Source organism: Eleginops maclovinus, chromosome 13 (genome assembly GCF_036324505.1).
Source record: "Eleginops maclovinus isolate JMC-PN-2008 ecotype Puerto Natales chromosome 13, JC_Emac_rtc_rv5, whole genome shotgun sequence".
NCBI lineage: Eukaryota > Metazoa > Chordata > Actinopteri > Perciformes > Eleginopidae > Eleginops > Eleginops maclovinus.
Genome location: NC_086361.1, coordinates 14579702 through 14607097, shown reverse-complemented (window position 1 = coordinate 14607097; position 27396 = coordinate 14579702). Strand labels below are relative to the sequence as shown.

Sequence of the window (27396 nt, the reverse complement as noted above, 5' to 3'; positions counted from 1 at the left end):
TCCCAATGATTTTGGGCAGCCCGCTTATTTTGCATTGCACCAGCATATGACACACGTTAACAGTCGGCAAAAATGAATCACATTCCCCCCAGCTGTACCTTGTGATTAGTGCTTATACAAATGTCAGAATGCTAACATGCTGAACTGAGATGTTAGACACGTTACACTACCCTACCTGCTGAGCATCTGCTTGTCAGCATTGTGACTGTAAGGCAAGGCAAGTTTATTTATATAGCACCCTTCAACATAAGGCAATTCAAAGTGCTTTACAAAAAGCGTGTTAGCATACTGATGTTAACCTTCAGCTCAAGTTAGCTCTGTTTGCAGTAGGCCCACAAAGCTCACACACCTGCTGTGGTTTTGTCTCCTTTTGGAAAAGCAAAATGAAAACTATTTTGTAATTATTTTACATCATCTTGAAGTTTAGGTTAGTTCAACGACAGCCTACATCACAGGGATAACTCATTGTGGACTGACTTCCCCACACAAAACGTGTCTAAGATGATGTCAGCTACTTGCATTTGAGCTTGAATGACGATAAAGCACACTATTTCAGCTTTCAAGAGACTGGTGTAACCTTCACTGACCTTTCATCAGGTCTGGTTCAACCGTTTGATTGTAGGCTACTGTGTATGTGAGCAATGTTTTTACATTTCAGCTTTAAGTCTTGGAGCAGTTTGACAATGCATGTGATGGAAGTCAGAAATGTAGAATCTGCAGAATGAATACAGCAGATGAATAACACCTTTCCCGTGTGAGCATCAGTGCAGGGCTGAGGGTGTCAGAAAGAAATGAACTGTTAAAGTGTTGACATGCAGGCCATATGACTGGTTCTTTCTCGGTGCGTCCTATCCACTGGTGGCATGACCCAGTTTACGCCCCTGGTGCCCCCCCAGTGACACACTGTAATTTGTGGTGCTAGGAAATTATTGGAGCAGGGAGGCCTGGGAGACACAGTCAATTAGGTGGGGATCCACCTGTCCGTTGGGTGCAGAGCCAACTATAAACCGACACCTTACACTTCCTGAAAAACAATAGTAGCCCTTCATGACGTTGCACATCCATGTTTTAGACGTTGTATTTCAAATAAGTGTTCATTTAAATCTACAACGATGGGTGAAGAAGTGTGTACTCGAGGCAGATGGACAGAGCATCCGGACCGCTGCGTCTTGCATGCCATCTGTTCCACCTGGCGAGGAAAACATCTACCGAGTGTGGCTTAATGTCATGTAATGTGATTGGCTATAGTTCAGAGGCAGTAGAGGCTGAAATCAGTGATACAAAACAACAAAGTGTAGATCAGGAAGAAAGACACAGACAGACATTTTCAGGAAGGAAAAAAGAGTTTGTTCTTATTACATATTTATTTATATTCTCATATACTTTTTACATATTTATTCATCATAATCACATGTATCTGGAGCAGAGGGGAAAATGGAGTAAGGGTGGAGGAAGTGCATGTTGAAGGAATGTCATTTTTTATATTTTTTAAATCCCATTTAATTACAAGAGCATTATGAACTCAGTCAATGATATTCACAGTCCCATCAAACGAGCTACAACAAAGAGTTCCTAAAATATAGGCTGACATATAAAACTAGCATTTTTTTAAACACTGTGGTGGAGGATGGGGGATATCTAGGATGACCAAGCACTGCAACTAGACCTGTGAAAGGTAGGCGCGTATGAAAAACACACCAAGAGTAAGGTGTACACCACACACGCATACACAACTTACACACAACAGTTTCTACACAGTCATCATGCTTCAACCGGACCTCTTGTTAGTCCTATTTTTTTATCTATTTCCGCATCATATTATTAGAAACAACAACCACAAGTGGGGTCAAAAACTGCAGGAGACAGATTCCATTAAAAAATAAGAAAAATGTTCAACTAAATGAATTAGCATTCTAAATGGAATTAAAAGTCTTCTATATTCTTGGAGCAACACTGAAAACTCATGAAAGAATTCAGACTCTCGGGCCAAAACAACTCTGAAATGCCGGTCAAAGCATTAGCATTTTCATCCCATATGTCTGAGACAGCCTTCACCACAAAGTTGCCTTCTCCGCTCTAGACTACAAACCCCATTTTTCAACACGGTGTAAACAGAAACCTTTGGAGAGTGTGGTGCGCTGGCGAAGTGCACTGCTCACTAACTCGACTCGATCCAGGTGGTAAATACTGGCAGCGGCAGGCCTTGGTCAAACACACAAACCTGTTCGGCAATCAGGTCAACTTTGTTAATCTTGGCACACTCTTCAACAAGGCGATGTTGTTAGTTTGTGGCTCTATTTTGATGATTTTATTAGTTGTAGACACTTGTTTATATGTGCGTAAATCACTTAAAAAAGGCAACAACAAAAAAAAAGCTAATCAACCTAGAGATTTGATTAAGTCCTGGTCATTTTTGATTGGCTGACAGTGAGAGGCAGCAAAATCAAGGAAAGAAAGTAAAAATTGAAGAAATAAACAAAAGGAAATTATTATACAGGAACAGAAAATGGTCTTTGGTGTTTCTTGTACTGAGGAAGAATGATAACAAAGAATAAAAAAAAATGGCAGTTTCTCTGATGCCCGTTCTTGTGGTTAACGTTTAAAACCAGATACGCAATACAAGGAATCCAACGTTTAAAAATAACTACAGGACATTACTTCATCCACAGGTTTGAAGAAATCCTGCACAGTGCAAATTATAAATGCCCCCGACATTGATTACAAGTAAAGAGGAAAGTATTTTTTTATGAGTTGTGCAACAGTATCATGCATCAGATCACGTAAAGTGAGACAACACAGGGGGGGGGGGGGGGGGGGACTCCATCTGTCCTGAAACTTGGTCCTGGAATATGCATATAGTCAAATGATTCCTGCAGATGTCATACTTCATGTAGTTTGTGGGTCATTTCCTATAACATCTATACAATTAATAACCACTTTACACTCCGCTCTCAAAGAACACCCATAAACTGAAGAAGGGTAAGGTGGGGGGGGGGATAGTCAGTGGAGAACATCGTGTGTGTTTCCAGGTAAATGGTCTTCCAGGTGAGGTTTACCTGTATCACTTATATACTGTGATAATAGCACCACTCCAACAGATAACACTGCGTTGCTACGGATATGAGGAATCACAGAGGGGAACAGCGAGGAGGGGTTTAACACTGTCAGAAGGAGATTCCTCATACAGTAGGTGATGAAGTGCTGGCGGGGCTAATTTTCCCAAGACTGGATACTGATGGATACGATGCAGGGCTGGACCTCGATTAACAAATTCCCTCAGTGAGAGGAGGGGCCTTTTTGGTGAGAGGAGGTTTTCCCTTATGGCCAAATCTGGAAGTTTTATTTTTTTGGGGAGGTGGATTTATGTGGATTGGTCCTTCTGCAGAGCGGAGATGTCGAGAGGAGGAGGGGCCCGCCCGCTCCACTCCCTCAGCTGCCCGTCCTTGAAGATGAGGTTGAGGGCAGGCAGGGGGACGCCGGACTCGGCCGGGGGCTGACTGAGAGGGTTCGACACGCCGTTGTCCAGGTCAGAGGGCTGGATGCCTTCCTGCCAACACAGGGCAAAACGGCACAGATCAGAACAACCAGGAATACAGGGAGACATGGGTCATTTCTCAAGGATGAAAAAGTTACTAAAAGCCAAGAAGAATGGCTCCGTTTGATTTTGACTCATTTAAATAATTATGACGAGCTCTGCTCTGATTGGCTGGTTTACAAGTAGCAATCCATGGCTGCCTCAGAGCCCACAGAAGTAAGTGAAGTTCGCGAAACTGTGAGAGATGAACCATGGAGGCTATTGACATCCAACCTTACATGTTAGAGCCTTTATCGGAGGAGGAAACCGATGAATTTGAAGAACAGCCAGTTGGTCGGAGATTGGAGTGCAACGTTACGGAGTGGTAAGTGTTAGCATTAGTGTTTCCAGTAGCTGGTGTATGCAAATGTTGGGGCTGGACTACCATGTGTTACGTCACACACAGGGATTGTCGTAATTCACCCGTTTTACTGTGATATGCATATTCATGATTTGCACGTGAAGGAGGAAACAACGGTGTTTGAGGTTCACGGTATGTCAGTTCAATGTACCGAACTGTCCTTATTCAACTATGCCAAGGTAAACACAGTTTTCATTCTATGGCACCTTCAATGTTCGGTATGTCCACGGTATTGTCCTTCATCTGTTCTAAAATAAGTTACAATAAAAAGCCAAGGTTGCTTTACAGTATTTACCTTCACTTAGAAGTCTTTTTAACCCATTTATGCCTAAAACGCCTGTAAAACATGCCTGTAAAACCTATGGGCGATTTTAGAAGAACCCCCTAACACCTGAAGTGTTTCTGGAAATTCCGCAATTGTGTCAAAGCATACTAAATAATTGATTTCTCAGCCTCTGTAGCAGATAGAAACTAAATTCAAAAAGTAGTTGAGAGCTTACAGCTGTGGCTTTCATAAGTGGCCTCTGCAGGTAAATCAACTTTCACCCTTGGGGTGCGGTTGAAAAAACTCTGTGGATTAGAGTAGTAATTCTCCGTCCTCCACTCGGTTTCAAAACCTTCAAACTCATGGTCATCATCGTCGCTGTCTTCAAACATACGTCTTAACCATAAATCCCGGTCGATTGGTTCGACGGGTTCAAAGTAGTCAGCAATAATGTCATCAGCGCTGTGCAGATCGTCAATATCACTACCTTCACTAACTTCAGAATTCCCTCCGCGGTAGTCTAAGTCGGCCATGATTGTTAAAAAAAAATCCAAACAATGCCACGTGTATATTCTGATGGATTTCATTGGCTAAGATGCTGATAATTAATGCAAATATATACCACAGAGCTCTGTCCACAGAAAATGACGTATCCGCTTTCCCTGCTTCAATGGTAGAATGACGCAACAGCGCTCCTGGTTTTTATGGTAGAAATGCGGCACCGCTTTCCCGGCTTAAATGGGTTAACCAATCATCCCGCAGAGGGGCATGACCAGCAGCAGCTCATTAGCATTTAAAGCTACAGACACAGAATCAGCACTTTTGGAACAGGGCTGAAACAAAGGGGTTAACGGCATGCTACAGTGCATGATCTGCTTGGTATTTCGAGCCAAACACTTCAGAGACATGTTTCGTATATATCTGAGACCTATAGTTTATTGTTGCAAAGAGTAACATGGGGGACCTTTAAGCCTATTGCATCAAAATAGTTTTAGTCATCTCATTATCTCAAGATTAGAAATGCTGGCAATATTTATTTGTGTAGACGATTACAAATGAAAGATGTAATTAAGTGGTTTTCAAACGTGATAACACATTCATGATTGTTGCACTCATTGTTTTCCACATTTTAAAAATCCTTCTCTCTCACATTAAAGCACAATGTTGTTTCTACAGCAGATTAACTCAAGATTAAATTGGATATTAATTATTAATCAGTTTTTAATCTTGATTAAATCTAACAGACCTAATTTGAAATCATACATCTCGGATTGCTGATACTTTCAAAAGATAAATATTTCTGCAAGTATTCTCAAGAGTCAACCTGAAGAGAGAGCAGAGTGTTTTTACCTGGAATGACTGAACGAAGCTCAACACCTTCAGCGACAGCTTCCGGCTTGAGTAAAGTAGCTCTTGAAGGCTGAAACAACAAAGTCACAACAGACGTCTTTTACCCTTTTTTCAAAGTTTTAAACAGAATTGAAATCTTTGAGGATGCTCGGTGGTGTTTTTTGTACCTTTCGCTGCTGCACAGTTTGTGGGAGGCGATTTTCCGACACACTTTGCGGTTTAGCTCAGAGCTGAAGAGGGGCATGCCGAAGCACAGCTCAAGAGGAACCCACTCATCTTCAGAGGAAAAGCCTGAAGGAAAAGAGAAACGGAGAGGAGGGATGGCGAGGACATGCGTTACTACTTAAGACTTATAACATTAACATACATTTAAAGGTTAACTAATAGAAAATAAAGTACATAAACAGAGACAGTTCACCCCAAAATCAAAAATATAGAATTGAATTTTACCTGCTGTTTATAAATCTAGATTGGTTTGTTTTAAGTTTTGAAGATAGGATGAGGACATTTCTGCCTTCACTCAAATATAATGGAACTAGCCGTCTGCATGGTGATACAGACGAAGTTTGGTTTAACAAAATAGTCCCTACTTAAAACTGCTTACAATAACACAACCTGATTATTTTTGAGAAACCGGGTCATGATTTCTGGAAAGACACATTGCTGATGAGTTTGTGTGCACCATAAGCTGAGTGACATGTAGTTCCATTATATTCGAGAGAAGACAGACATCTCTACGTCCTCTATACCCAAACCAGACCAAATCAACCTTGATTGATGAATAGCACCCAGATAAAAGAAAAACATATTTTTGAAAAAAGTGGTATTTTTTTTGGAGTGAACTATCCCGTTAACCCAAAAATGAGCCGTACCGTCTGTCTTTCCTTTGCTTTCCACGTTGTTTTCTTCTGTCACAAGCTCGAAGGACTCCGTGCTGCCGTTGTTGTCCAGGCCTCCACCCAGATGAGTCTCTCCTTGAAGAGAAGCAACAACTCTCCATCAGCATTAAGACACATTAAAGGTTGTTTCCCAGCTAGATGACGGACTTCAATTAAAAAGCTGCATTAATAAAGCGTTTGTATTCATTCTCTTTTGCTGAATACATTTTTAGAGGTCGGTCAATTAAAATGAAATGTGTAAATATCTACATTCAAAAGATAGATGTTTCATTTATGTCAGCAACATTTAAATCAGTACATCTCAAGGTAAAGGCTAATGGTGTTCGATCCGTGTCCATTAGCAAAGGCTATTACAATCAGGCACACAATTATGCAGCAAACAGAATAATTAAACTGGACTGTGGGCAATCTTTATCCAATTTGCACCATCAGTGTTAATGGCCGTCAGAGGCAAAGACATGGTTACTAATTCAAATATACGTCTCTAACATACAAACATCTGCAGAAAAAAAGAGTGTGTCCTATACCTCTGCACTCATTGCTGTCGCTGGGTCTGCGGCGGTGCCTGTTGTTGGCGTGGAGCATGGTGACGTAGCCACACTGGTGCTCCAGGTCCACGTTTTCCTTCAGCTTCTGCAGCGCCTTGTGCACACACATGTTGGAGTAGGAGAAGTCTGCACAGGAAAGGAGAGACACACACAGACAACGGCAGTGAAGCTCACTCCAACAAGACTCCATAGGAACTTCTTTTAAAACGGTGCAGCACGGCATTTATATCAATTCTGTTTCTGTGGACGATGTAATATTGTCACAGCAGATGTATTAAGGGGATCAGTGTTAGTGTTAAGCCCCACACAGAAAATCACAAGAGAAGGATTTGAGAGGATTCCAATCCTTTTAATGATGTTTGACGTGTTTAAACCCTTAAGCCCAAAAACTGAATATTTGAGGAACCAGAGAAAGGAGAAAAGCTTGACTCCTGTTATGTTAATTATTTACACACAGCATGACAGTGACATGACACTCATAGCGCAACATGACTTCATTTGAGTGATTTTCAAGAGGAACAGTGTGGCTTTTTACCTCCATGAACTCAAGCTTATTAGAAATGGAAAGCAAGTCTGCCATTTCTTGCTACGGTAGTTAATACTGATCTTTGTTCTGTGGTTTTAAGCTTTTGGTCTTTTTGTTTTTATTGAGATGTACTGGCTCAAAAACATGTGAACAAATAACAATCTCAGCCAAACATTCTCTACTCATGCTTAAACGATTTCTTTATAAGACTAAAATAAATGTAGCTTTAAGACTTGCTCTGGATTACTTTAATGAAATCATTCTTGTATCAAAACAAATTAAAGGGGCCCCATTATGCTAATTTCCAGAGTTCATTCATCTGTATGTTGTGTCTCTACTGTAACATGTTTTAATACTTAAATGTACACTACAGGAAAGGGAAACACCAACGGCTGTATACTCTCTTAGTTTTATCCACGGATAAAAACTCACCTCCTTTCAGATCTTCTGCATCGAAGGGGAACGGGATGTGAACGGTTTCTCCATGGCCGTGCAAACCGTGACCCTGAGGCGTACACACAGCACAGTTTATATATCCACACAGTGGCACCAAATGTGTTATTATTGAAAACACTCAAAGAGCAGTTACATAACATGAGAACACAACCTCAATGTTAAAGTGGCGCTCACATACAGTATGTGTGTTTACCTGGATTAGTACGGCAGAGTGTGTGAGCGCGTCGTTGAGCATGGTCAGCACGTTGGATGTTGGCACGACTCCAGGGTCGTGACCCCAGGAGGTGATCAACAACCTGTCGTAGACCTGGACAGAAAAAGAGTATGGGTCAAGGAATGGACTCTTCCACAGCTGCTAATCCCTGAAACCAGACTGTGGTGTGATGGTGAAAGGCATCATGGGAGAACAACAGCTCATTATTTACCATACCAAGTAATGATAAATAATAAAAAGATTGTTTTTCACATAATGAGGAACTTAACACAAGGGAAATGTAACTGTGCAGCTAGACCAGGGGTGTCCAAACTAAAGCCCGGGGGCTAAATGCGGCCCATGGTCCATTTTGAATAGGCCTCATTTAAAAAGTATAATGGAATACGGCCAACCCCTGAAACTTGTGCTTTTCTTATATTGTACCTCTTAAATATGTATGTAAATACATAACAGAGCACTATTCATGTGTTAGTAAACTTTCTATCAAATCTAAGTTGAGAGCTTCTGTTTTAAGGCCGCCAACACAATAAATGAAACCCTATGGAGAGCTTCAAAAACAAGGTTTAATGAGAAGACTTATTTTTGTTCTGTTTATTGACATGTTGTCTTGTCAACCTTTCACTGCACAAAACATCACACTGTTTAAAAATAACTTAACCTCCATCCTGTAGCTATAGTTTGACCACTTATGACTAAGAGCTGTTCCATGATATAAAGGTGTGAGGTGTTTGTGTTTCACCAGGAGGTCAATCCTTCAGTTAAAATGACTGTGCAAGAACACAGTTAAATGGTGTAAAATGACAGGAGAAAAAACACACGCTGTTTGTTCCGATAGAAAACCGTTCTCCATGATATATCCTGCTCTTCTGTGAAAATCAAACTCTCTTTTGCTCTCTGTCTCGCATTCCCCGGATAGTTAAAAATCTCCAGGAGTATCAGGGAAGCCTTTGATGCGGGAAATGCAGGTGCACAGTGTGATATGAATGTGATTGTGATGCGCCGAGTTACAAATGAAGGTGGAAGGAGATGAATGAAAATGTACCTCCAGTGCTCTGATTACAAGCTGAGCGACAAGGTCAACATTTCAAAGGACAACAGTCAAAGAGGAGGGGAAAAGTGTGCTATCACATCTTTGATCGGGCTCAAAAATTAGTTTTTCTTATCACATCATGCGGGGCTTTTCTTACCCAGCTTCAAAAACATTTCTTAAGCTTGTACAGAATCTTTATCGGCATACATTTACTTACTCAACTGTGCACTTATCTGATTAATTATTAGTATGCGCTTACCTGGAATATGTCTGGCAGTTTGCGGAGTCTGGAGCCTTTGGAAAGCAGCAGAGAGGGCGGGCCCTGGCCGGTCACATGATACAGGTATAATTTGAACCAGATGGAGCTCACCTCAGGGATAGCTGGGCCAATATGCTGTGGGCAGAAGCACACATGAAGGTTTTTCCCTTGAAGTTTTTACACGAACACACGCTTAAAGGGACGGTAAGTAACAGAGACAAAGGAGAGCAATTGTGTTTTCTGTAGAAGAAGCTGAAATTGAAGCTGTCATTGTGGAACCGAGCAGAAAACAAAGCAACAAATTCAATGAATTCCACTTCACTGAGTCCCAGCAGTGTGCGAATAAATAGCAGCATGAATGGCACAACAAGAGTTTAACTTCTTTCCCCCCGTCTCTCTGAGCTCAGCGAGAAAGCTGGAGCGAAGCCAGGCAGAGGAATTACTCATGAGCCTTTCTCCCTTCCTTCCTCCCTCTCTCTTTGTGTAGCCTTGTTGTTGGGGGCAACTGCAGGCTGAGTGCACACAAACACACACACACACACACACACACACACAGCCACAGATCACTCCGTACACACAGCACAAACAACTAAACAGACCACACATGCACAAACTGTCGACTAAAACACAATCTCGCAATTCTCCAACAGTCATCATTAGATCTCAGCGTGGCACAGTATCCCCTCTGCTCCCCCTCCCTCTGGGCAGTGTACCTGAGGCGTGCAGCTGCTGATGGGTCTGATTTCGTTGCTGAGCGGCGCCATAGAGACCAGCAGCTTGTAGTTCTTGTTGAGGACCCGGCTGCAGGTCGCCTGGTCCAGACCCAGCAGGCTCTCACAGCGCAACATGTCCAAGGGGAAACCTAGAGGGGACAGACCAGGCACGGTTTCAACTTCTATACCAAACAAGCTGGGATCAGACTGGGAGACATCAGGCTGAATGCATGTAGTTTGTGTCTTTTGTGACATGATTGAAGTTGCGTCATGGAGGGTGGAAGAATAGAAGAGAGCAAAAATAATGAATTACCAACTGTTAGTTTAATCTGGGATGACAAAACTACAGCTCATAACTAACCGTGGCTCGTTCACCTCTAGGTTTGAGCATACAGTATTATTTTTCATGATTTCTACTGAAAGTACAGTTCAAACACAAAATGTCCTCTGGATTCAGGGAAATTGTTTCTAAACATCTCTGCTATGAAACCAATATTTTCCCCTTCCTGCCTGTTCTGTTGGTTACATATTAATATTAGAGTTACAGATTCGCATCTTACATTTCCATTGCCGTCTTTTAAGCCTTTGGTGCTTCGGCTATGAACATAAACCAATATTTGGCATTTTCTACCACTTTTATCTCTCCCTGTTTTCAGATTTACACACATCATAATCTTCTTAGGCTTTAGTATTCCTTTAAATGTAAGGTAAGAGCAGCAGACATAGAAATACTTGTTGTAATATGTGGGTGCATCCACGAAATACTGTGATGTCAAACAGTAAACAGATTTGAAGAGGTGCAGCTATATTTCATGGATGAATATTTTTTCTATGGCACCATTTCTGGTCTACAAACGTTGAGTTTTGCTTTGTAACTGGTTGACAAATACGCATTTATTATTGATGGACCTGTTCATATTAAGAGTTTGGCTTCCACCTCCTTAAAGAAAAACAAGCCTAGGAATGAGTGCAAATAAAGATCCTGTAAATGATTCTGCCAAGTGGAGATACATCAAACAACATCTGGGTGAAACTCTTCCAGAAAGCCCAGTAAAGATTCTTTATTTATAACAGCGGTGTTAAGAGAAGTCTTGTCTTCAAAGAGACGCTTGTAAGAAAGTCCTCTCAAAAGGACAAAGTGTCGACCTGGCCTTCTTGGATTTAATGATCACCGCTTGCCTCCTAGAAATACCGTAAGCCTAACGGGTAACAGGTGTCTATTAATGCTAAAGGTGATAATTAATTCAAACAGAACTGGAGTTAAGCAGATGCAAATCACTAACTGAAACTCAGACAGTAAAAGAGATACGAGCCCTTCCCACCATGCATTGAGGATGATGCTTCACCTTGCATTGTCTAAGGTTTGAATGTTGGTTTTTGCAATGTGATAATAATTAGTGTTTATTCTCATTATAATTTGTATCACTGTAGGCTTCAGCCAGCGGGCTCTCTGTGCACTCGCTCGCAAGCAGACGTCTCGAGCAGCAGCTGAGGACGACTGAGAGATGAGACAATCAGAAGTGAGGCACGCTGCCAAACCAAACAAACAGCATCTGGTGGTAAAACCGTTGTTACAGGGAGACTCAGATTAGCTTTGTCATCTCCGACTCCCCCTAGAGACTCCAGTAGAATAATACAGCTACACTCTGGACGGACAGGCAGATTTAAGAATATTGAGGAGTAACTTGAATGAAATATGGCCATATATTCAAGTTTGAAACAGGTGAGGGGTGAGGGTAGCTACAGCGAAGGAAAGTTTGCCAAAAGTAGCACAAATAGAAGATCCATTTCCTCTTTATTGCTTCAAAAAGGTTTTCAGTCTCGTGCAAAACCTTCCCAGAAAATATATATAAATGTTTCCATTACTTAGCGATTGATTATTGAAAACCACACATACAATTACAGAAGTTGAAAAAGATTAATCAACAGCGGTTGTTTACCTCAATTGTGTTAATGATAACTCAAAATATGTTTTCAATAACAGACTCAAGGGGGAAATTGGAAAAGAGTCATACAGCATACATCTTTAACCCCCTAAAAATCATCCCTATACTCAGATATTTCCACGATTTCTATTTTTTTTACCTGAAGTTTGTCATTGTGTTGAAGACTACACGTACTATAGAAGACTATAAATATATCTGGCAATGAAAATAATATTGAGGCACTTAAGTCACCACCGTGTTCAAACTGCACTTTCCAGCTCTTACCATTTCTGATATTTTCAAATTTGAAAGTGATTTTAAAACGAAAATCTAATATTAAACTAAAACAACTAGGGAATCCAAGATCCTTTTTACAACTTTTCTAGACAGACGTGGGAGAATGACAGCTGCGTGTATTTACCCATAATGGGGATGACTGAGAGGGAGTAACTGTATAATTACCTATATTAGGGATATCTGGTCCCTGGTCCTGAGTGAGTTCCTTGTTGTAGCGCAGGAAAAGGATGGTGTTCTTCAGGGTGAGAGCGTGGTCAAAGTAACGCTGGGCCTCGCCCTCTGCTGTGCTCTCCACCTGGAGACAGAGAAACCACGAGATGCATGTCAGTATACTGCACACCTGTGAGCATGTACATATCACACTGTCATTAAACATTCACTGATGTTTATGGCATGACTTACTAGATACACTAGCAAGTTTTTATTTTCTTTGTTTACATTACAGGTCTCACCTTCTCTAACTCAGCCAGGAAGCTGTCTAGAGTCTCATCAGACAGCTTACCCACCTCGAACATGGTAACTGCATGACTCTTCAGGTTCTGATGGAGAGAGGAATACATATATGAATCAATTTCATCCAATTGTGATGAAATAATATGTCTCTATTCAGCTTTTCCTCACACACACACACAGAATCTGTCTTTTCTAGCGTCCACATTCAGCGACTAACCGGAGACAGGTTGCCCATCATGAGGAAGGCTGTGAGCGTGGAGTCAAACAGGAAGGCGATCCTCTTGGTGGGAGCAGCTGGTATGCTAAGGCTGCTAACGCTTCCTGTTTCTGCTACAGAGAGAAATAAAAAACAGACATACGGTATAAGAAATGTATATCTCAATGCATGAACATGAATATATGCAAAAGCACAAGAGTCATACACGGAGGATATGAGCTTAAGGTTTCATGCAGAATGTTCTGAGTCCAACACAAACCGTGCCTCTTTTCAAAATAAATAAATTTGAACAGATAAATGTTGGCAGACACTTTAAAAATATCCAATTTGTTTGTCTCAGCAACACAAAATTGCCTCCCTAATAGGCATAACAAAGTTATATTAAACCACAAATAAAAACTTCTTAGCAAAACAACTAATAATGTGAGAATGAAATTCAGAAGCATAACTAAGCTTTCTCTGGGATTAATTAGCACTGCTTCTACAAAACTTCTGAAGCAATATTTAGAAAAGGACTATCAAGATGTGTTTTCATTTGCGTCATTGCTGCTTTGTGTGTGTGTGTGTGTGTGTGTGTGTGTGTGTGTGTGTGTGTGTGTGTGTGTGTGTGTGTGTGTGTGTGTGCATGTGTGTGTGTGTCCACAAAGACCTTCTTCCAGACTGGTAGTGTCGGTGTCGGTGGCTGAGGAGCCTCCCTCCATCACAGGACTGCCCTGGTCCCAGGACAGCAGCATCTTCTGAGGGTCCACGGTGCTCCTGACAGAGGAGAGAGCCACAGTGATTGGACCAGAGAATACAACCAAACCAGGCGTAGTAGGTTATTAAATTAAAATGTTTTGAATAATTTAACATTAAGAGAAATGTGTTTTTCCTGATTGGGAGCCTAAATAAAGAATGAGTGACGCTCTGCCTCTTTGGGGACTCGTCGTTGTGAAGCAGCGTGGGATCATGGCAGATTGTTGATGCAGTGAGCTTCACCGGGTTAGGATTGCTTCATTGTTTCAAAGAGTTCAGGAGATTTTTACCCTAAGCCCAATTATCAGAAGATGTCTCCTCCTCTCCAGAACAATGGGACCCGCTGATAAAAAAAGGTATAATACTGGACAAAGCAGTTTCCCTTTTACATCAATGTTGCTCGATGCCGTTTGGCTGCTGGGTGCTTAGCTTGTTTCTCTGATAACTTCTATTAAACTATATATTTTAAAATGTTGAAGATCTGAAAAGTGTATAGTAAAACTCTGGCTTAAAACTGGATATTTGTCACAATTCCAGCAAAGAAACACAACACTGGCGCGTGCTCACAGGCCATACGACACCATGACAGAAGACCAAATGAAAGGGGACTGTAGAACTTTCCAGCAGAGGAAACTATTGCTTTATATATATATATATATATATATATATATATATTTATAAGTGATAGGAAGTTATGTTTATATTCATATTGTCATCAAACCAGGTTACTGTAACTGATTGCTGTAATATCTTTCATGTTATATTAAGGTTTATTTTGTTATCATACTTGGTTTCCGACCTGTGTGTGTGTATATGCACGACTCGCCACAAGGTGCCTCCCCCTTTTGTTGTTTTCATTCAAATGATGGTCAGGACTGGTACGCCTTGTCGGTGAGTGACTATAAGCTAAGCTAGGTTAAATGAGGAATTAATGTTAATATGAACGAGTGTATAATTTCATTGGTTAATTCGGGTTTTGTTTTGTGTTTGCATTGCAGGTTTACAACCTAACTAAATGTCACTAAGTAACTAACGTTACCAACGGGCTAGCGTAGCTGAAACACTTGGGATAATCAGTGGGTGAATTTATTGTGTATGTGTGCGCAATAAAACTTCGTAAAGTGACTCGAGTTGTATCCGCCGTACTTGTCCGGATAACCCTTCCAGAGGGGAGTTTATTAAACTATAGCAGGTAGTTTAGTGAAAATCTGGACAGGGACCATTAGCTTGATTTCTCTCCTAGACGGCACAAACCATACCGGTATGTAAAAGGTTAAAAAAATATGTTAGAACAATTTTGGGGAGGATTGGATGGTGTGTCTGCCTGTACATACTTGAGTCTGTTGGAGGACGGAGCGTTCTTCCAGGAGGGGTGGAGCTGTTCTGAGCTGATCACATAACCTTTCTTCACAGCAAAGCCGAGGCGGCAGTACATGGAAACTGCATTCTGATAAAAAATGAATACAACAAAAAACAAAAGTTGTTTGATCCACTCTTTCACCGTGATACGTCATCAACTATAATCAACTTTAAACCTGGCACTCTGCTGGGCTAATGTGGAACTGAAATACAGCTTTTTGTAAAATAAAAAAACAAGTACTTTGAAGGAATTCAAGACAAAATTATGAAGGATCTTGAAGCCTTTCCCATCACACAAGAGTTGTATGAACCCTGTGTACTTTAGGTGAGGATAAACAATGAGAAAGGGGAATGAAAAGGCAAACAACAAAGTGGATCGAACCACTTACTCACAGTATTGTTTTTTTGAGATAGTGGGTGGCAAAAATGGTAGCTTTCCTTTTTACAATAGCTGTCTTCCTATGATTGCTTGGGAAACATCATCTCAAAAAAAGAACATTGCTTTTGTCTCGAAAGGTCGGGTTCTACTGACAACAATGTTGACTTTTGAGGGTATAAGAGCGTCTAGACGATACTCGGATGCTCTTTCAGGTGAGGCTCTTTCAACACCAAACAGGAATTACAATAACAAGTGATTACTTTTTGTGCAATGACTTAACACTTCTTACTTTCCACTCAACAGTCAGCTCGCTTCCTTTCCTCATAGAGTGGTCAACTGGACTTGCCGTTGCAGATCTTACGCAGGCCACCTTAGTCACGTTAGGGGCTTGATTGCTTCTTACATCTCAACACACAGAGGTGCAAGCTGATGTCAACTCTTGGCCATCCTCTTATCATATTTATTTTTTCAAGTGACTCACAGTCAACACACAAGAGAAACTTACACTTAAGTCACAATGGGAAAAGTTCTGCACAAAGGACACCTCTCAGACATCTCAATCAATTCTAAAGTTACCGGGTTTTTCCTGGAGAATCGCTGCTTCCTCAGCCTTCAGCCATTTCTATTAAGTGCTGCTTTTAAGCTGCAGGCATGAACTGAGGCAGAGGAACGGAGGGAAGTTCAGCTCTTCACACTGGAGGTCACAAAACTGGGAGTTTGGCTCAGTGTCTGATCGACAGTGAATAGGAAACCCGGAAAAACTGGGTCAAACTCTAGCACCAATTCAACTGGAATGGTGCTGCACAGCCCTCTTCAGTCAGAGGGTGGGTGTGTGAGTGTGTGTGTTTCACAGTCTATAGCTCAGATGTATGTCTGTGGGAGCGTGTGTGTGTGTGTTTGTGTGTGTTCAGAATGAAAATAGACAAATTGTGCATTAACATCTGCTTGCTAGGCTACATATTAGCCCTGCTTTCTCATTCATTTGCACATCATTTAATTTAAAATCCTTATGGCAGCCAATCTACTACTTCAACATGTTATACAACCCATAACCAACAGTCAAATTTCATAAAATCATACCTTCTGAAAGCAAACACTACAGGAATAAGAAACAGACAAATGGTTTTGTTGTAACAGCTTTCATTCCAAATTTAAATCTCAATATTTGGCTCAGAAAATGAATGAGCAATAAAATGTTGTTGTTGTTTACTTCATTGTTTCATGCTTCTACACTGTGTGCTTTCAAAACATGCAAAGAGGCAAAACTCATGTCCCAAAACCTCTTCCAAACCACAGTGGAACCAGAGGAAATTACCACTCTATTTTGTCGGTGTCAATTTTGGAAAGCGCACGCAATATTCCCCAGATCTACCACTTTTCCTTCCTCTCGTGAAAAACAGAACTTTAGTCTGTTGTAATAATAAACCATAGATACTAACCTTCACCAAGTCCAAGTCAATCTCCAACACATTCGCCAGCTGAGGCACAGGAGGGTGGCGGATCAGGAGAGAAAGTGAGAAAAACGAAATAGGACTCAGTTGAAAAGTTCGATGAACACACACACACAGAATCATCTTACATGCAGCAGAACAACAACACGTGTTTCTGGAGCCTACCTCCGCTACGTTTGTCTGCTCATCAATGGACACAAAGATTTTGTAGAGAAGCGTTTCGAAGTAATCGCCTTGGACGCGGTTCATGACAAAGCCTTCCAGCGGGGGCACTGAAACACACAGAGGAGGGACACTCATTCACACAGATACTTTTTATTTTAACATAATTTTACTTTGCAATAAAGTTGTTCTTTTTAAATAGCTTATGTTTCTTTAATGACACTATTAGGCCTCTTTTCAGAACAGTCAGTTCCCCTTAATGCTTATTTCCCCACAGTTGTAATTAAGGGACACATAGCGTTCAGTTAAGGAAGTGATCAGCGGGGATTAATGGCAGGATGTTAAACACACACACACACACACACACACACACACACACACACACACACACACACACACACACACACACACACACACACACACACACACACACACACACACACACACACACACACACACACACACACACACACACACACACACACACACACACACACACACACACACACACACACACACACACACACACACACACACACACACACACACACACACACACACACACACACACACACCATACCTGAGATGCAGCTGTCATCAGATATGGGAACATCCACGTAAATGAAGCCCCGGTTGTACAAGCCTAGAGTGAAAAGACAAACATATATTATTAGTCTGTTGGCATAATTAACCCAATTATATGGCTGCCACATTCAGTAAAACTAATTTTACAATATCAACTTGTTATTGTTGACATGTACACAGTTCAGTTCTGTGTATTGCACATATGAGAATGGCTTAATAAATCTAATTTGAACTGCGACTTGTATTTAAATTGCCTGTGTCTCCTGTGTATAATTGTATTTGGTCCAACTCAGTCAGCAGCACTCCAGTGGCCGGGGTTCATGACTGTGAAACTCTTCTTTAATTAACATTTAAACTGCGTGGACACGACCGCAGTCCCTCTGCTTCATCTGTGAGATTCACACCAGAATACCATAAGTGAATTTTGCCTCTTGCTAGCTGAACTTTGAAGATGCAAACTCAATTATCCATTATGCCAACCAATGTCATTTTATATCAAAAGAAGTTCTGAAAGTTAATTCTTGCTGTACCAGCTGGCAAATAATAAACGGTTTAAAAAGAACTCATTTCCAATAATACTTAATGTTTTTGTGGCACCATAAGGATTGTAAAGCCGGGAAGAGACTACCCCTCTGGGGCAACTTGTTCCCATAACTCCTGTTGAAACAGGATGTAAGGGTGGGACATGAGCGAGAACTAAATTCTAATTTGGAAAAAGTAAGACAGAAGCAATGCAGTCTGAAAAGCTTCGTGCAAAATCTTGAGCGATCACAAGTGGTGTAATAAATACTCAGTCCACCTCAAATTAAATATGCAGCTCAAGGGGGACAGATTGAGACATCTTTTTAATGCAATAACATATGAACTAGACAAAAGCTGAAAGCATGAATAGGTGCAAAGGACTTGAAAATTGAGAGTCACAATGTCAACATCCTTTGCTTCTTAATGTTAAAGTTTCTCTAAAGTAAATAAATAACTAATATTTTGTAGAACATTATTGCTAAGTAGGAAAACATTATTGAAATGAATAATTGTTGTTTCTTTTATCACAGGGAGTAAACGTCACTTTATTATGACACTGATTATGTAGTTTCAGGCGTTTTAATGAGACCATTACATGTCACAGATACTCACTTAAGACCACATTGTACTCCATTGATCCAGCCAGCTGAGCTCCAGAGTCTATCATCTTATCAATGGCTTTCTTCTCTGCTGTGGAACAGATCTGTAATCAAACAACAACAAACACACAACATAAGAGCACACCATGTGGTCTTGTTTCTCAAAAACCCTCCAGTGTACAAGTGGAGTGCAGGGTCTGGGATGATGAAATACATATGAAACTGCAAAAAGATATTCTACTTTTGAAAGGTAGGAGAATCGTTGGCAGGTCGGCAGGTATTTATTTTCAGTCAGGTGAGATCTCCACGTGCAGTGCAGGTGCTCATGCGATTAATGAGTGTAGCTTGGTGGGTGACGTGTATGAATTTTAATTGAAAAGTCAAAACCAGTCAACATATTTTCTCACTTATTTTGGAAATCAATGATTCATGAAACGTAGAAAAAACTTAATTAGGATTACATTTGTGCATTTGCTGTACATAAAATAACATCATTAAATCTGCTTACTCTCCTTCCACTGTATCCGTCCCCGCCTGCCATTACTAAACATTTAAAATCCATACACAAGGCCAAACAAGGAAAGAAAAAGAAGCAGAGCACTTATCGCACCCTGATATCGTCCTCGGTGATGTAGCCTGTCTGTGCCGTCCACCACGGCTCGACAGAGATTTCCACTGGTTTGGATGGGAGCAGGTCTCGGGCTGATTTCCTGCGAAAGAATTTCTGACAAAGGAGACAAACTTAGAAAGTGAGGTCTCTAGTCACTAAATATCTAAGTGGAAAGATATTGCGTGTTTTGGCTCGAGTCTGTTACATTTTCTGGATTTATTTACATTTATGAGGCTGTTTCCATCTATTGAGAATTGCCATGCAGTTTGCTATCGACTAAATCAGAGAAAATACAGCTGGATTAAATATTCAATATTCCCATATGCACTTTGCACTGAATGTTCTAACATGAATACATTTATTAAAAAGGCTGTATGAGAAACATGTCTTACTTTGGACGACCTGCACTGGTTCATGAGGTCAATGTACTGATTTCTCCCGATGCCAAGCAGCCGCAGACCTGTGGGATGATGAGAAAAAAGGAGAAAGTCCGCCAAACTCAATTATGACTCAGCAACTGGCCTTGAACATGTTATGTCCGTACATACTAAGACATATTAATCTGACTGCAGTACAGCTGGAAAGAAATGTGTGAGAAGCATTTCTACATTGCAGACTTTGATGCTTGTAGCAGAGAATTACAGCAAGAAGAAAGAAGTTTGACAATTAGTTTTTGTTCGGATATTTCCAACTTCATATTTGAGAGAGGCTTCAGAGAAAGCTTGCTGTGAGTGAGCAGTGACTCATCCCAACTCTGCTGAGGGTGTACGTATACAGATATACCCACACACCTTTTCTGAGACAATCCAAACACACATCCAAAAATCCAGACACAAAAGCACCACTAATCCATCTTGGGAGTTATCTTAAGAGTGAACGTGTGCATGAATTTTAATCGGTGATTAAATGAAGACGTATAGTCTGTGTCTGAGAAAATACTGGTCCATAAAGCACAGTTGTAAAGCCGTTACAGAGGTAGCGGTATAATTATCTGACTATATCCCACCTTGTCCTTTTCCTATGATGTGCATGGGTGGAAGGGGCAGAGCAGAATGTGCTGGGACAGCTGCCAGTTTATTCAGGAACCAATAAGGGATGTCTGCATTTCGGCCTGCTAACGCAACAGAATCCTGCACGCATATCCTGCCGCTTCACAGAGACACAAACATCCGCCTACGTAAAACACTCTCACACACACTTTGCTGTCTCTCCATCCACCCACTGCTGGATGACACACTTCCAAAGCTCCTTCAGGGAGATTTGAGGAGAAAAGCCCCTGCTGGCAGCCTTCTGTCTCCACAGCGTGAAGGTCCTGATTAGCCAGGACTCGGTCACTCACAGGCCAATGCCGAAGCCCTTTACACTTGACAGCAGAAAGACAAAGAAAGCTTCAACTGCCTGTTCACTTCCAGCTTTGACACAATCGTAATCATTTCTGAGAACCATAGCGCCTCGCAAGTCCCCGAACAGACTTGAAAATATGGAAAGTGGACGGCTACTTGGAGAGGTCCCAGTTCACCTCCTAGGCCCTGCTGTGGTACCCTTGAGCAAGGCACCGGACACCTCCAATCCCCCCTCCCCATTGCTCCCCGGGCGCTTCAATAGCTGCCCACTGCTCCTAGTACTAGGATGGGTTAAATGCAGAGGACAAATTTCACTGTGTGTGCTCTGCTGTGTGCATGTATGTGACTAATAAAGAGGGTTTCATCCTCCGATTCTACTTCTACTGCCTTGGTGAAGTATTATCATCGCAGAAGAGCAACTTGTTATGATTCCCAAAGACATGAAATGATATTGGTCTAACCAAAAGAGCGATTTACCAGTGCTGGATTGTTGGGGAGATACAAATAAATGTTTTATATTCATTATTGCTTGTCACTGGATTCTGAAATCATTCCTCTAATAAGCCATCAAAACCATAGTGAGATGTGTTTGTAAGGCATGCCTCCACAAAGCAAATTGCTAACACTCAAACTGGGAAATTATTATTATTTTTATTTCCAGTTTGGGATAAATAAAGTATTTCTGATTCTGATTCTGACGTGCATTTGTATTGTTATCAACACATAATACATCTAACTTCCACATACATATTTGATTTGGCTTAACTTACTTTGTATATGTCTGTGTTGAAGAAAAACAACAACATTTGAACAAAAACAGAACATCTTTGAGCTGAGGGAAATGTCTTTAAATGCTCTTTTTTTTCCGACCAAAGCAATATGTTTCATTTAAAACAATTTATGTAAATAATGAATTTGGATGCTGATTTCGCCCCGTGAATAAACAAAAATGTCCAATAACCCTTGAAGATTTCCAGTTTATATTCAATGTGAAAAGACCTTATGACCAGACCGGAATACAAATCCTTAAACTTCCTTTTAACTTCTGGTCTTTTCACTGCGACCTCATCGCTGAGTGTCAGCTTTTCAAAAACAAGAACTTGGGAAGATGTAAAAAAAGAGAGCACAAAGATCAGGAGTGGGGGAGTTACACACAACCCTAGTAAAGACGGATGAGGAAAAACTCACAGTCAGCAGCAGTGAAGTTGGGCAAGGAGTCGTAACTCTTCTCGCTGTTCATAATATCCTGGAGGTGCAATGAAGAAAGGGAGAGTTAGGATAGGAGGAGACAGGAAGGACACAGGGAAAGAATCAAACTCATTTTCCTCTTTCCCTTTCTGTGGCCCTCTGCCTCTGGTTAATAACAGGATTAGCAGATCTGGGCGGCTGTGCTAATTTCTACACCCCATTTTCATTAAGTGCTTAAAACGGATTATCAGAATATGACATAGCCTTTGGCAAATCAGCAGGCACAATTAAAAGCTCAGTCAAGTTAAGTTGAGCATGCACGGCCAAATGAAAGAAGCCTTTTTAAGTTAAGCTGTACGAAAGAGCTTTTGGGCTTATTAGTCATATCTGCTCTGTAAAATGGGAAGTAATGTGAAAGTGGAACAATCAAATGTGGCTGCTGGCATCTGCACACACCCTCTCTGAGTAAACACACAGGGGGTGAAACTGAAAAGATATATGCGAGGGCATTATGAAAAAAGTTACACATTATAAATTATCAGGTTCGAGTGTAACAAACCCGAGGGTACTAAACTACGGAAGCTACAGAGAAAGTTCATACTTTTAAGAGACAACTCGAGACCTACCTTTTTAATTTGACTTTTTATTTATTATATAGATTATTATTATTATTATCCTTGTTGTATTAAGTCCTGGGTTTATTGATTTATGGTGGTATCAAGTGTTTCTGTTATATTAATTAGTACTACTCTGTTTATCACCTTAGAAGGGGAAGTTACTATTGTTTTTATTTTTGTCTTTTGTTTTTTGTTTGTGAAGCACTGTATCTTACTTTCTGTGTATGAAAAGGGCAATTACTGTCATTAAAAACAACACAACCATGATATGTATATGGAATACTTTTCAAGCGACAGCACTGTGGACACACGAGTTCAGTTTTTGTACCAGGCTGGCCAGAGTCTAAGAGAAAGTGTAGCGGCCTCACGGACGTAAGACTTATCAGGGAGGGTGAGGCGTGACGCGGACAAAGCCCAAACGGACTGCAGAGCAGCAAACATTTTCTGGGTGTGTTTATCCTGGGATCAGTGCTGTGTGGCTGGGCTGCTACAGGAGGCTTCACTAGACTCTGACTGACACCTAGTGCCTGACTGAAGCCAGGTCTATGAACAGAGGAATACATTTTAGAGACAAACCGAATATATCTATCTGATGATGGCGGTAATGTACTCCATGGAATAGGGAAGTAGACAATGTCTTTTTTTAAATCAAAGTTTCTATTGAGGTTTTTCGAATAAAGCTGTCGTCACATTGTGTGAATTCATCGCAAAAAAAGATGGGATTCTTTTTATGAAATGTCTTATTTATGAATTCATCTCTCTTATATAACCCAGTGTCTGAGTAAATATCACTTTGTGTCTGTTGCTTATAATATAATAAGCTACATTTTTTTAATAGTGTATAATATGGCATTGGCTTAAAATATGTTGTGATTTTTTTAGATTATTACTTTGATTTTTCAATAAATTATGATTTTTGGATTGTCAGTGAAAATGTTATGAATGAACCTTGGCACTATTTGGTGCAGCTCTGTCATGTTACAACATTTCCCTCTTTTTTTCACATGCAATTTACATCTAATTTAAATTGTGTGGCTCAATAGCTCTAGCTACTCTCACATACTGTGCCTAAATGATTCATGTGTAGCTGCAACAAAGGGTATTTTTTCAGTAAATCTATTCAGGTGTACCATATCGTATACTTTATTTCCAAGAACAAAGAACACATTAGAAATAGCTGCAGGGGATTGTGAAAAGCTTAGATCTTTTTGATTATAATGACTTTATGGATTCTCTGTTAAGTCTAAAATGGCTTTTTTCCGCAGTAGTTTCCAGGGATGCCAAAAATGAGGCAGTGTTCAATTTAAATTAAGAGACAGGATGCTCCCAAACCAATTAGTGAATCTTTGCGGCTGAACAATAACAACTCCTGCTTCTCGCCTTGGAGTTTACCCAGCTCATTGTTCTGTAAGCTCAGATGAGAATGTGGAAACCACCTTTGTTATTGTCTTTGGTGTCAGAAGAAAGTAATGTTAGATGACTGAATCAGCCAGAGCTTTCACAAACTGTGGGTACAAACATAGATGTTCAGGTGTTTGAGGAGACTAACAGAGAAGCGGTTGAATTTAAGCCTTTCCACATTAAAGGTCCCCTATTATGTAAAATGCACTTTTTGACGTCTTTTATAGATGAATCTGTGTCCCTAGTGTGTAAGGAGACTAACAAAGTGTCAGAAAATACAACCGTCTCTCTTTTCCTCCTTACTCACATCTCTAAAAACGGGGGTACAAACGAGCTGATCCAGATTTGCTGACGTCATAACCGAAATGTGTGCTGGCTTTACATTGAACTTGGCAACGTCCCGCCCACGTGACACGTCCCAACCTATCGTCCCCAATATACGAGGTGAATATATCAATCACCTCGATAAGCTCTGTGTGTCTGTGTGTTCAGCAGGATGTCTGCCGGAGGGACTGAGAGTAAAGTGGTTATATAATACATATAATGTCACTGTTCTACTTTTAAACACTGAGAAGTGTTTCAGAAATAATCTTGACGTGGCTTGGAACATAATATTTAATCACGGCAGAGTTTAGCTGAGTATTTTCTCCCAGTAGAAAACTTTCACAGAGTACAGAGAGCTGCATGACGCTGCAAAGGGGCGTGGCAAGCTTCAGCTCAGCTCAAATTTAAAGCGACCCCACAGAGTCAGCACTTCAGGAACAGGGCTGAAATAGAGGGGCATGGCTACAGTGGGTGATCTGTTTGGTATTTTGAGCAAAACACTTCACAGACAAGTTTTGTATAGATAAGGCCCTACAATATATTGTTCAAATATAGCATAGACATTTAAACCCCATTCTTCCCTTTTTTGTTCTGCCATGCAGCAGGAGTAGCTTACCTCCATGATTCCTATGTAATATGAGAACGGAGTGATTCGCAGCCCTTTGACCATGATGTCAGACAGGTGGTAGGGGTATAGCATCAGGTGGTCACGGCTGTACTTCAGGAGCTCCTCGTAATACTTGCGCTCATCCTTCCTCACGTGGCGCACTGCTCATAAAACACACAACAGTAGCAACACAGCAAGGGGTGAGTTTTCATGCCGTCATACCTCTGGGAAAACTAAAATAGCTAAATCCAGGTAATAAAAGGGGAAATTATCCAGCACTGAATAGAATATTTCGATACTAAAAGTGCAAGATATTGTAGTCCAAATAATATTATTCTTTTTGCAGGGTTGTTTAATTACGATGTATTTTTTTAATCTAATCAGTATCTGACAGGCTGGGGCCATATTTGGCCAGTCCACATATTCCATATGCCTTTGTGTGTGTGTGAATCGTTGTGTATTTATAGCACTGGCGTGAGGGATAAACGTAACTCACCTAGGTTATTGCGGAATCGCAGCTGGTTGCGGATGCTGTAGAGCAGCACATGCTTCTCATATTCTCGCTGAGAGTTTCCCAAACTCTGCAGAGCAAAAAACAAAACAGCACAAGGTTAGGATCATGATTTCACATTTTAGGGGGTAAAATTACCTACTGGGCCCCTTTTTACCAACATCTTTCGACCATTGTCTGTGCAACGTGTATCATTTTCCCATGCTACAAAATGTCCTGGCCCCTAGTTTTCCCATTCACATTGTATTCACTTTGTCAGTGTCATGATAGAGTTCATTGTTTTCGCTACAGCAGGCCGTCGACTCAGTTAGGGCCACAGAAATCTCTGGACAAGTTTGCTCCACTGCCCAAAGGCACAAAAAGCCTTGAGGTACAGAGCCTTGGGCAGTGGAGCAAACTTGTGCAATTCTGTTGGATATTTCTTTGAACCAGCAGCCATCCTTTTAGGCACTTGGATGTTTTTATTGTGCCTCTGGGTAGTTGCACATGTGACTGAGTAAATATGTGTTTACCACCTGAAAAAAATAATAAACTTTTAATGTGGTTGTGGGCTTATTTGGAACACAAATGGGCTTAAATGGTACTTCGGTACCAATTAAGCCCATGCCAGACTTTTAATTTGTTATTGTGCCTCTGGGCAGTTGCACACACATATCTTTGGGCGGCAGTTACTCAGTCTGCTGGGAACCAAAGGGAAGCTAGTTCAAGTCCCTGTACAGACGACGATCGTATTCCGTGTGAACTGATAGCTGGAGAGGAGCCAGTCAGATCCTGGGCATTGCCGGGATGCCCTTGAGCAAAGCACTGAACTTATACATGCCTGGGCTGCTGTGCTGCAGCTACACACCATTTCTGAATCCCTCCACGTTGCTACATGCATGTTTGTCAGTCAAAATGAATTACAACATAGTGAAAAACTGATATTCCCCAAGGGTGCGAATGAAGTACATTCTCTCTGCTGAGGATGCACAGGGATGCACAAAGCCTCTGTGTGTTCATACACTCGCCTCCACTTCAGCACGACATGCTAGTGTGATAGCACAACGTTTATGCTGGAGGTCTAGGTTATGCAGACTATTCATAATAAATTAACCATCGCAATTCTTTAACATTGCTAGCCTATAGTTAATACACACATCATGCAAAAAGGTGTGAATGATATCCACGCGTTAACATCATGTGACGCCACCTATTGAGCAGCATGTCATGTGATGCCAGTGTAGCTTCAGGGGCTGTAATGTAAAGATGGCCAGCTGTGGCTCCGGCTGTATTTCTGCAGAGGTTATTTACCGAGTGGTGCGACACTGACAGCTGTATGACACAAAGCCCCGCGGTGACATTGACAGGTTCACCCCCCAGCACACAGCGGTGTTCCCCGCTCACCTCCCCCCTGAGTATAGTTTAAAAACACTGTACCTGTTTGACATTAGCAGGGAGCTTGGTCCACGGATAATTCTGCCTGATGTGAAATTCCACGTCCGTGTTCATCGCTAGCTAGCTTGCTGGCTACAAGCAAAATCCCTGGAGACGAGCTGAAACCTCGGGCAAGTCCACGGTGACTTTACCCCCCCCGACACCCAACAACCGAGCAAAGCGACCCCCGACGTGAGGAGAGTGTTTATTATCCGGTGGTTATTTTCCTTTACAAGAAACGTTCACTTCCTTGTTGTATTTTCGAACAAGCCGTTCGTCACGCTCGTGGCTACATCCGTCACTTCCGGTTGAGGCGTGACGGTTGATATGAATGGGGCTCGAAAATACGATGAGAGATGATGAGATTATCAAACCTGATTTATATCATAATGTAAGATAGTGTTTCACCTCAAAAACCTGCCTCAAAGGATATAACTTATTGTGTTTTCCTATTATCAACACACATCAATAAAAGCCTGCACTCAGCCCATTCATTTCTATTT

General features: G+C 41.2%; 1 protein-coding gene across 2 annotated transcripts; it reads right to left on the bottom strand.

The window, feature by feature from the left end:
* Nucleotides 1-1345: 1345 nt before the first annotated feature.
* Nucleotides 1346-27170, bottom strand: fam91a1 (family with sequence similarity 91 member A1). Of its 2 annotated transcripts, none has more exons than XM_063899550.1 (24): nt 26897-27170; nt 25466-25550; nt 24979-25130; nt 22021-22078; nt 19882-19949; nt 19490-19603; nt 18893-18983; nt 17754-17816; nt 17177-17283; nt 17000-17038; nt 15157-15269; nt 13737-13843; nt 13088-13200; nt 12870-12956; nt 12583-12712; nt 10196-10344; nt 9483-9617; nt 8173-8286; nt 7956-8028; nt 6977-7123; nt 6423-6524; nt 5718-5841; nt 5551-5620; nt 1346-3547 (listed from the first exon to the last, which is right to left on the bottom strand). In XM_063899550.1, the coding sequence occupies exons 1-24, from the start codon at nt 26966-26968 to the stop codon at nt 3362-3364; spliced, it is 2499 nt and encodes an 832-aa protein (XP_063755620.1). In that variant the 5' UTR covers nt 26969-27170; the 3' UTR covers nt 1346-3361. The 2 variants fall into 2 exon arrangements, with proteins under 2 accessions (XP_063755620.1, XP_063755621.1); XM_063899551.1 differs by having other exon boundaries at nt 13088-13197.
* Nucleotides 27171-27396: the final 226 nt, after the last annotated feature.